Source organism: Bufo gargarizans, chromosome 7 (genome assembly GCF_014858855.1).
Source record: "Bufo gargarizans isolate SCDJY-AF-19 chromosome 7, ASM1485885v1, whole genome shotgun sequence".
Lineage (NCBI taxonomy): Eukaryota > Metazoa > Chordata > Amphibia > Anura > Bufonidae > Bufo > Bufo gargarizans.
In genome coordinates, this window is record NC_058086.1 from 42575526 (window position 1) to 42587682 (window position 12157).

At 42.5% G+C, this 12157-nt stretch overlaps 1 protein-coding gene across 1 annotated transcript in view; it reads right to left on the reverse strand.

The window, feature by feature from the left end:
• The window catches only part of LRRC7 (leucine rich repeat containing 7), a 121929-nt gene that overhangs the window by 66322 nt on the left and 43450 nt on the right, over positions 1-12157 (reverse strand). Inside the window, exons 4-6 of the mRNA XM_044302374.1 lie at positions 11937-12015; positions 5253-5342; positions 4808-4864 (exon numbers count right to left, since the gene is read on the reverse strand). Of these exons, the coding sequence (XP_044158309.1) occupies positions 4808-4864; positions 5253-5342; positions 11937-12015 (226 nt within the window). The remainder of the gene's footprint in view (positions 1-4807; positions 4865-5252; positions 5343-11936; positions 12016-12157) is intronic.

The following is a 12157-nucleotide window of genomic DNA, read 5'->3' on the forward strand; positions in this document are numbered from 1 at the left end:
GGCAGAGGTATATTAGATGGTCAATGGATATCAATTTTACTGCAGGCCAGTACAAATACATGTCAAATACATATGTTTAAAAGAACAAAAAATATAAAATTTAATAAAAAACATGGCTAACAAAATCCCCCCTCTTGAAAAAATACCCAAATGATAATAGTTGAAATTCGATAACAAGTGGTCGTCAAAGGTGTTGAATTCCTCTGAGGTCCCAAACATTAGGCATTCACCGGACAGAAAAGGCCTTTTATGCCACTGTATTTACATAAGACAGGGACCATTATTTGTTCTGGGTGGTGGCGGATATGTGTGGGCTGGCATGAGGAAATTCAATTAAATGTAGTCGTCACAGGTGTTGAATTCCCCTGAGATCCATGCCTCATTCATTTTTATAAATGTGAGGTAGTCCACACTGTCGTGAGCTAGGCGAGTGTGCTTATCGGTCACGATCCCCCCTGCTGCGCTGAACTTCCTTTCAGACATGACACTCGACGAGGGGCAAGCCAAGAGTTCCATGGCAAATTGTGCCAGCTCTGGCCACAGGTCAAGCCTGCACACCCAGTAGTCTAGGGGTTCCTCGCTTCTCAGAGCATCCACATCAGCCATTAACCCGATGTAATTGGACACCTGTCGGTCTAGGCGTTCCGCCCGCAACAGCAGAATGCAGCATCACTCAAAGCAAGGCCTGGAAATGCTGCATTCTGATAACGTTCTGTGATGATGGTAACATGTCCGCCATTCCCAGAATCCCAGAAAAGTTTAAAGCCTGCTCTTCTTGCTCCTCCTCCTCCCCCCAGGCACCATCCTCCTCTGACTCCTCTTCAGACTGCTGCTGACTTGTCTCAGATGGAGTAGCCCCCCCTGGGAATTCATTCAGCATTGCGACTTCCTCATCTTCCTGCTCCTGATCCTCGACGGCTTGATCAATGACCCTGACGTAATGCACGCTCCAGAAAGAAGGCGTAAGGTACAATGTCACCGATGGCGCCCTGGCTGCAACTGACCAGTTTGGTGATCTCATCAAATGGCTGCAGAAGTCTGCATGCGTCGCGAATGAGCAGCCACTGGCGCGGTGAAAAGAAACCAAGCTCCCCAGAACCTGTCCTGCTGCAGAGTTCGTACAGGTAGTCGTTAACTGCACTTTTTTTCTGGAGCAGCCTATCAAGCACATACAAGGTGGAGTTCCAGCGCGTCGGACATTCACAAATCAGACGTCTGATGGCCAGGTTGTGTCGCCGCTGAACTTTAGCAAGGCGAGCCATGGCTGTGTGAGATCTAAAATGGCCTCAAGACGTCCTGGACCCCAGGGTATTTGGCAATGAATCGCTGCACAACTAAGTTCAGGACGTGTGCCATGCACGTCATGTGTGTAATTTTGCCCTGTTTCAGCACGCTCAGCAGATTGGCACCATTGTTGCACACCACTTTACCAACTGTCAAATTGACCGGGGTTAGCCACGGATGGGCCTGTGACTGCAGAGCTGAAAGCAGTGCAGGACCGGTGTGGCTCCTGGCTTCCAGGCACAACAGCCACAGCACAGCATGGCAACGTCTCACCTGGCACGTCGAATAGGTTCTGGGGAGCTTGGGGTGCAGCGGAAGAGGCGGTAGCAGTGGAAAAGGAGGAGTCAGCCGAGGAGTAGACGGAGGATGGAGTAGGAGGAGGAGAAGAAGAGTCCAGCCTGCATACAATCCATGGCGGTAACACCAAATCCACATGGGTGCCACGGGTTACATGCTTGACGGCCATCAGAAGGTTCACCCAGTGGGCAGTAAAAGTTATGTACCTTCCCTGCCCGTGTTTGCTAGACCACGTGTCTGTGGTCAGATGTATCTTGGCACCGACACATTCACTTGCCGCTGAACGTGGCCATATAGCTCTGGGATGGCCTTCTGGGAGAAATATTTCCTTCTGGGGACCTTCCATTGCAGTGTGCCAATGGCCACAAATTTTCTAAAGGCCTCCGAGTCCACCAGTTTATATGGAACTGGTTGGCGGGCTAGCAGTTCCGACAAGCCAGCGGTCAGCCATTGGGCAAGAAAGTTATCTGGCGTCATCAACTTTTTATGTTCGAACATTTGGGCCACGGATGCGTGCCTTTTGCCAGATGAACGAGATGGCGGCACGCTGGAAGGTGGAGTGGAGAACAAATGGGAGTTGAGAGTAGAAGGAGAAGAGGCAGGACGTGGAGCACCAGGAGTGTGGCTTTGTGGGTTCTGACGGTGTTGTTCCCACTGGGCTCAGTGATGGGAGGCCAGGTGCCTTCTTAAGGCGGTCATCCCGAGGTGAGTGTTGGGCTTACCGCGACTTATGCGTTGACAGCACAGGCTGCAGATGGCAACACTATTGTCAGCAGCTGACATGTTAAAAAAAGTCCTGAGAGTGCCACATGTGACCGTGCATGGTGGATGGCTCGCTCCAGATACATTTGCAGTCTGCTTTTTGCCTCCTGGGCACTGTAATTCTGCCTGCTTCTCCTTCTTTTCCTCCCTCTCTGCTGCTCCGTCTCTCCCTCTGAACTCCCCTCCGCTTCCTCTCTTGTGGGCACCCACGTAACATGCATCGACACGGCATCATCGTCACCTTCACCACCACTGACATTAGAGATCTTGGAGTAGGCAGCAACAGCGGGGACCACCCTCCTTGGGCTGATCTGGGTACTGTTGTCAGACCGCTGGGTGGCGGCCGTTGCTACCTCCTCTTCCTCATCCGATGCCAAGAATGGCTGCGCATTGGTAAGGTCTGGAAATTGATGGGAAAATAATTCCTCTGACTCGAGTGGAGGGAATATGGTGGTGGTGTCTTTGGGGGTGCACACAGCAGAGAGTGAGGTGCCTGGTGCACCTGCCTGACCCCTACCACCCCTGCGGAATGGCCTGTCTCTCCCTCTGCCTGTCATATTCACAATGTCCCTGTGACAAAGTCCCTATAGAAGAGCAGTATTTGCTGGAAGCAGGTATATAGAACCCCTTAAACAGTTTATTTTGGGGCAACAACAGGTATATCACAGGTGTATCACACCAGTTGCAACTAGTTGTTCCAATAGCCTCTGTATAGCTGCGGTATCTCAGCAGAACCGCACACAAATGCTGCACATGCACTATATATCAATTATATTATAGGTATATCGCACCCCTGCCTCAATTAGTTTTTTTGAGTGCAACTGGTATATCACACCATTTGTAATTAGTTGTTCCAGTAGCGCTTGTCCCTCTATATACCTGCGGTATCTCAGCAGAACCGCACACAACTGCTGCACAATACAAATGCACTATAATGTACTTTCTATGTTATAAAGTATATTATAAGTATATCACACCCCTCAGTATGTCACACCTATACCAGTGCTTAAAAGGACTTCTGTGGCCCTATTAGCTAGAGATTTGTGGCCCTAACAGCCTGTCCCTGCTCCACACAGCAACCTCTCCCTATACTGGCAAAAGACTGAATGTAAAATGGAGGCCAGATCGGGTTTATTTATAAGGTAGGGGGTACGTCTATGTGCTGAAGCGTCTCAATTGGCCGTCCTGTACCACCTGATGGATGTGTCATGGGTCAAAGTTCGGCACAATGCAAAAGAATATTGCGCTGGTGGGCATCGCCATATGTTCGCCTGTTCGGTGAACCGCGAACGAGCAAAGTTCGCCGCGAAACGACCGCCGTGCAAACCACAAGGCCATCTCTATACAAGAATATAACTACTATAATACAGCCCCACGTCTGAGGATAGAGTTACTTCTGTACATTGCTCTTTAGATATTAGGAATAACGTGTATCTATAATTCAGCCGCTGTGAATAATGACAATAAAGCGCAGTTATCCCACAAATGATCGGATGTTTGTAGTAAAACCGCACTCAGCGCAGATCAATACGTTCCGTCTCTCCATAGGCTCAGGCTGCTGCTCCTTCCCTGATTTTGGACGAGCCCCCTTCAAACTTTGTAATCTTTCCTATTGCGCTCTGATTAATGAGTCTAATAAAACAGGAGAAGACGCGTCGGGCGGAGAAGCGTCTTAATCTAATTAATCTTCCTGTGGGTCGCTCTGTAAATAGAATATCCTCAAACAGAAATGGGAAATTGATTAGTTGCTTGAGCTACAACTTGTCTGTCACAGAAGATGATTTATAAGGGGGTCACCTGCAAGGTCACCGAACCAAGTGAGCAAGGTCCTCCTTAAAGGGATGCTCCACTCCGTTTTACATGTGAATTAATACCTGAACTAACTGTGTCTGAACCCTGTGGAGTTTCCATTGGCTTTTAATATTATCTGCCAAGATTGACGGGTTATTGTTGCAGAGCCATAGTCCTCCCGTGGCTGGGTGACAACAGCAGATCCTGTGTGATCCTCTCCTGTCACTGAGGCATCCTCTGTGCTACCCCCTGTGCCTGTAATGTATGTCCATTACCATAGTAGCCACATACCGCTCCCGGCAGAGATGCAAGTAATGATGCTGCCCCACTGCTTTCTGTCCTAGAATCAGTGAGTTCTATGCAAGCTCATCGGAGTCAGTGACGCTGTGCAGAGAAATCTGCACATCCTTCTTAGGATTTGTGCAGACCGCAACCAATCAGAACGTTTTCTAGAGATATGGTATCACTTTCTGTGATGGAAATAAATCTTTTAGCAGATTTGATGTCATTGAGGACCTTCGTAAAACTGAGCGACAACAAGTTTGGGGGCTATAATGGAGGCCAGGGCGGTTGTCACCCGGCTGTACTTGTACATTAAGGAGTGTGTTATTGGTCTTGCTAAGAGCTCAAACATAAAAATACAAAAGAGGATAGCCTTGTAACACGGACTTACTTTGGTAATGTTTTCAAATGATTTTCTCTTAACTCCAATATCCGCAATTTGCTTAGCCTGCGGAGCAGAAATCACAGTGAGACACAAGGCTTAAAAGTGCAATAAAAATTTGAAGAATTAAACAAAGTCTTCTATATAACTGTGTGACCATGTGTACATACAATCTATACATTGTGTCACATACGTTTATAGCTCAGTGGGCCAAGATAGAGAGATAAATAGATGATAGATAATAGATAGATAGATAGATAGATAGATAGATAGATAGATAGATAGATAGATAGATAGAGAGAGATAGATATGAGATAGAGAGAGAGAGAGATAGAGAGAGAGATAATGTAACTTACGCTGAACATAAAGGCAGATAATTGATAGAAAAATAAATGTAGGAAATGTATTTCATTGTCATTTCATCACAGACTTTAGAATTCAAGAGTCAGCTCACCTTCCAAAATTGGCTGGAAGATATTCAAGAAAGGCATCATTAAGGTACAGCTGAGTTAAATTAAGAAGCTGCGTAAAGCCATCCGGTAGCCTGAGAAGAGGATGAAGTAAATATAGGTCATCAGTCAGAAGACACATCTTCACCATCGGCGCTGTCACTATCATTCTTCTACTCTGTACACAATACACGGCTCAGAGTTCTCAACAACACATCACTGTGTCTATTATCCCTGTACTGTGACATCACTGTGTCTATTATCCCTGTACTGTGACATCACTGTGTTTATTATCTCTGTACTGTGACATCACTATGTTTATTATCCCTGTACTGTGACATCACTGTGTCTATTATCCCTGTACTGTGACATCACTGTGTTTATTTTCTCTGTACTGTGACATCACTGTGTTTATTCTCCCTGTACTGTGACATCACTGTGTTTATTATCCCTGTACTGTGACATCACTGTGTTTATTATCTCTGTACTGTGACATCACTGTGTTTATTTTCTCTGTACTGTGACATCACTGTGTTTATTCTCCCTGTACTGTGACATCACTGTGTTTATTATCTCTGTACTGTGACATCACTATGTTTATTATCCCTGTACTGTGACATCACTGTGTCTATTATCCCTGTACTGTGACATCACTGTGTTTATTTTCTCTGTACTGTGACATCACTGTGTTTATTCTCCCTGTACTGTGACATCACTGTGTTTATTATCCCTGTACTGTGACATCACTGTGTTTATTATCCCTGTACTGTGACATCACTGTGTTTATTATCTCTGTGCTGTGACATCACTGTGTCTATTATCCCTGTACTGTGACATCACTGTGTTTATTATCCCTGTACTGTGACATCACTGTGTTTATTATCCCTGTACTGTGACATCACTGTGTTTATTATCCCTGTACTGTGACATCACTGTGTTTATTATCTCTGTGCTGTGACATCACTGTGTCTATTATCCCTGTACTGTGACATCACTGTGTTTATTATCCCTGTACTGTGACATCACTGTGTTTATTATCCCTGTACTGTGACATCACTGTGTTTATTATCCCTGTACTGTGACATCACTGTGTTTATTATCTCTGTACTGTGACATCACTGTGTTTATTATCCCTGTACTGTGACATCACTGAGTTTATTATCCCTGTACTGTGACATCACTGTGTTTATTGTCTCTGTACTGTGACATCACTGTGTTTATTATCTCTGTACTGTGACATCACTGTGTCTATTATCTCTGTACTGTGACATCACTGTGTTTATTATCCCTGTACTGTGACATCACTGTGTGTATTATCCTTGTACTGTGACATCACTGTGTTTATTATCCCTGTACTGTGACATTACTGTGTGTATTATCCCTGTACTGTGACATCACTGTGTCTATTATCCCTGTACTGTGACATCACTGTGTTTATTATCTCTGTGCTGTGACATCACTGTGTCTATTATCCCTGTACTGTGACATCACTGTGTTTATTATCCCCGTACTGTGACATCACTGTGTTTATTATCCCTGTACTGTGACATCACTGTGTTTATTATCCCTGTACTGTGACATCACTGTGTTTATTATCCCTGTACTGTGACATCACTGTGTTTATTATCTCTGTACTGTGACATCACTGTGTTTATTATCCCTGTACTGTGACATCACTGTGTTTATTATCTCTGTACTGTGACATCACTGTGTTTATTATCTCTGTACTGTGACATCACTGTGTTTATTATCCCTGTACTGTGACATCACTGTGTTTATTATCTCTGTACTGTGACATCACTGTGTTTATTATTCTGTACTGTGACATCACTGTGTTTATTATCTCTGTACTGTGACATCATTGTGTTTATTATCTCTGTACTGTGACATCACTATGTTTATTATTCTGTACTGTGACATCATTGTGTTTATTATCTCTGTACTGTGACATCATTGTGTTATTATCTCTGTACTGTGACATCACTGTGTTTATTATCTCTGTACTGTGACATCACTGTGTTTATTATCTCTGTACTGTGACATCACTGTGTTTATTATCCCTGTACTGTGACATCACTGTGTTTATTATCTCTGTACTGTGACATCACTGTGTTTATTATCTCTGTGCTGTGACATCACTGTGTTTATTATCTCTGTACTGTGACATCACTGTGTTTATTATCCCTGTACTGTGACATCACTGTGTGTATTATCCCTGTACTGTGACATCACTGTGTTTATTATCTCTGTGCTGTGACATCACTGTGTTTATTATCCCTGTACTGTGACATCACTGTGTTTATTATTTCTGTACTGTGACATCACTGTGTTTATTATCCCTGTACTGTGACATCACTGTGTTTATTATGTCTGTGCTGTGACATCACTGTGTTTATTATCTCTGTACTGTGACATCACTGTGTTTATTGTGTCTGTGCTGTGACATCACTGTGTTTATTATCTCTGTACTGTGACATCACTGTGTTTATTATTTCTGTACTGTGACATCACTGTGTTTATTATCTCTGTACTGTGACATCACTGTGTTTATTATGTCTGTGCTGTGACATCACTGTGTTTATTATCTCTGTACTGTGACATCACTGTGTTTATTATCCCTGTACTGTGACATCACTGTGTGTATTATCCCTGTACAGAGATCCCTCAGGATACAATATTTCCAGCATACAGTGTCTTTTCTGACCCATCGTAAGTTGAAACCAGACTCAACATACAAAGTCTCAGACTCAGAGCCGACCAATCAAGGCCACTTCTCTGGTAAGATATCCGGATTAGTTACTAGTTAGCAGCTATTCCTGACTGTTATATGTAAGGACTTGTTTTAGCTGTCTTAGGGCTCTTTCACACTTGCGGCAGGACGGATCCGTCAGGCTGGTCTCCCTGTCGGATCTGTCCTTCCGCTGTTTCGCCGAGCCGCCGCTCCGTCCCCATTGACTATAATAGGGACAGGGGCTAAGCTCCGGCACAGCACGGCGGTGCACGGCGAAAGTTGCCGGACTAAAAAGTCGGACACTATGTTTATTATCCCTGTACTGTGACATCACTGTGTTTATTATCTCTGTACTGTGACATCACTGTGTCTATTATCTCTGTACTGTGACATCACTGTGTTTATTATCCCTGTACTGTGACATCACTGTGTTTATTATCCCTGTACTGTGACATCACTGTGTTTATTATCCCTGTACTGTGACATCACTGTGTTTATTATCTCTGTATTGTGACATCACTGTGTTTATTATCTCTGTACTGTGACATCACTGTGTTTATTATCCCTGTACTGTGACATCACTGCGTTTATTATCTCTGTACTGTGACATCACTGTGTTTATTATCTCTGTACTGTGACATCACTGTGTGTATTATCCCTGTACTGTGACATCACTGTGTTTATTATCTCTGTACTGTGACATCACTGTGTTTATTATCTCTGTACTGTGACATCACTGTGTGTATTATCCCTGTACTGTGACATCACTGTGTTTATTATCTCTGTACTGTGACATCACTGTGTTTATTATCCCTGTTCTGTGACATCACTGCGTTTATTATCCCTGTACTGTGACATCACTGTGTTTATTATTTCTGTACTGTGACATCACTGCGTTTATTATCCCTGTACTGTGACATCACTGTGTTTATTATTTCTGTACTGTGACATCACTGTGTTTATTATCTCTGTACTATGACATCACTGTGTTTATTATCTCTGTACTGTGACATCACTGTGTTTATTATCCCTGTACTGTGACATCACTGCGTTTATTATCCCTGTACTGTGACATCACTGTGTTTATTATTTCTGTACTGTGACATCACTGTGTTTATTATCTCTGTGCTGTGACATTACTGTGTTTATTATCTCTGTACTGTGACATCACTGTGTTTATTATCCCTGTACTGTGACATCACTGTGTTTATTATCTCTGTACTGTGACATCACTGTGTTTATTATCTCTGTACTGTGACATCACTGTGTTTATTATCCCTGTACTGTGACTTCACTGTGTGTATTATCTCTGTACTGTGACATCATTGTGTTTATTATTTCTGTACTGTGACATCATTGTGTTTATTATCTCTGTACTGTGACATCACTGTGTTTATTATTTCTGTACTGTGACATCATTGTGTTTATTATCTCTGTACTGTGACATCACTGTGTTTATTATTTCTGTACTGTGACATCACTGTGTTTATTATCTCTGTACTGTGACATCATTGTGTTTATTATCTCTGTACTGTGACATCACTGTGTTTATTATTTCTGTACTGTGACATCATTGTGTTTATTATCTCTGTGCTGTGACATCACTGTGTTTATTATCTCTGTACTGTGACATCACTGTGTTTATTATCCCTGTACTGTGACATCACTGTGTTTATTATCTCTGTACTGTGACATCACTGTGTTTATTATCTCTGTGCTGTGACATCACTGTGTTTATTATCTCTGTACTGTGACATCACTGTGTTTATTATCCCTGTACTGTGACATCACTGTGTGTATTATCCCTGTACTGTGACATCACTGTGTTTATTATTTCTGTACTGTGACATCACTGTGTTTATTATCCCTGTACTGTGACATCACTGTGTTTATTATGTCTGTGCTGTGACATCACTGTGTTTATTATCTCTGTACTGTGACATCACTGTGTTTATTATGTCTGTGCTGTGACATCACTGTGTTTATTATCTCTGTACTGTGACATCACTGTGTTTATTATCCCTGTACTGTGACATCACTGTGTTTATTATCTCTGTACTGTGACATCACTGTGTTTATTGTCTCTGTACTGTGACATCACTGTGTTTATTATCCCTGTACTGTGACATCACTGTGTTTATTATCCCTGTACTGTGACATCACTGTGTGTATTATCCCTGTACAGAGATCCCTCAGGATACAATATTTCCAGCATACAGTGTCTTTTCTGACCCATCGTAAGTTGAAACCAGACTCAACATACAAAGTCTCAGACTCAGAGCCGACCAATCAAGGCCACTTCTCTGGTAAGATATCCGGATTAGTTACTAGTTAGCAGCTATTCCTGACTGTTATATGTAAGGACTTGTTTTAGCTGTCTTAGGGCTCTTTCACACTTGCGGCAGGACGGATCCGTCAGGCTGGTCTCCCTGTCGGATCTGTCCTTCCGCTGTTTCGCCGAGCCGCCGCTCCGTCCCCATTGACTATAATAGGGACAGGGGCTAAGCTCCAGCACAGCACGGCGGTGCACGGCGAAAGCCGCCGGACTAAAAAGTCGGACACTATGTTTATTATCCCTGTACTGTGACATCACTGTGTTTATTATCTCTGTACTGTGACATCACTGTGTCTATTATCTCTGTACTGTGACATCACTGTGTTTATTATCCCTGTACTGTGACATCACTGTTTATTATCTCTGTACTGTGACATCACTGTGTTTATTATCCCTGTACTGTGACATCACTGTTTATTATCCCTGTACTGTGACATCACTGTGTTTATTATCCCTGTACTGTGACATCACTGTGTTTATTATCTCTGTACTGTGACATGACTGTGTTTATTATCTCTGTACTATGACATCACTGTGTTTATTATCTCTGTACTGTGACATCACTGTGTGTATTATCCTTGTACTGTGACATCGCTGTGTTTATTATCCCTGTACTGTGACATCACTGTGTTTATTATCTCTGTACTGTGACATCACTGTGTTTATTATCCCTGTACTGTGACATCACTGTGTTTATTATCTCTGTACTGTGACATCACTGTGTTTATTATCCCTGTACTGTGACATCACTGTGTTTATTATCTCTGTACTGTGACATCACTGTGTTTATTATCCCTGTACTGTGACATCGCTGTGTTTATTATCGCTGTACTTTGACATCACTGTGTTTATTATCTCTGTACTGTGACATCACTGTGTTTATTATCTCTGTACTGTGACATCACTGTGTGTATTATCCCTGTACTGTGACATCGCTGTGTTTATTATCCCTGTACTGTGACATCACTGTGTTTATTATCTCTGTACTGTGACATCACTGTGTGTATTATCCCTGTACTGTGACATCACTGTGTGTATTATCCCTGTACTGTGACATCACTGTGTGTATTATCCCTGTACTGTGACATCACTGTGTTTATTATCTCTGTACTGTGACATCACTGTGTGTATTATCCCTGTACTGTGACATCACTGTGTGTATTATCCCTATACTGTGACATCACTGTGTTTATTATCTCTGTACTGTGACATCACTGTTTATTATCTCTGTACTGTGACATCACTGTGTTTATTATCCCTGTACTGTGACATCACTGTGTTTATTATCTCTGTACTGTGACATCACTGTGTTTATTATCTCTGTACTGTGACATCACTGTGTTTATTATCTCTGTACTGTGACATCACTGTGTTTATTATCTCTGTACTGTGACATCACTGTGTTTATTATCTCTGTACTGTGACATCACTGTGTGTATTATCCCTGTACTGTGACATCACTGTGTTTATTATCTCTGTACTGTGACATCACTGTGTTTATTATCTCTGTACTGTAACATCACTGTGTTATTATCTTTGTACTGTGACATCACTGTGTGTATTATCTTTGTACTGTGACATCACTATTCGATGAAAAGAACAGTTCAGTATCATTAGACTTACTTTGATATAGGATTCACGCTCGCCTCTACTATTGTTAAACATTTACAGCATTTAATATTATCTGGAAATTCTTGTATACCTGGAAGAGAAAAAAAAGGAAAGATATGTAATGATATTAGATCAACCAGATACAAACACTGTCTAATAAGATGCAAAATATGATATTACTTGATAATATGAAATTCCCCCCTTCCCCCACCACAGGTTGGTTGTTGTCACTG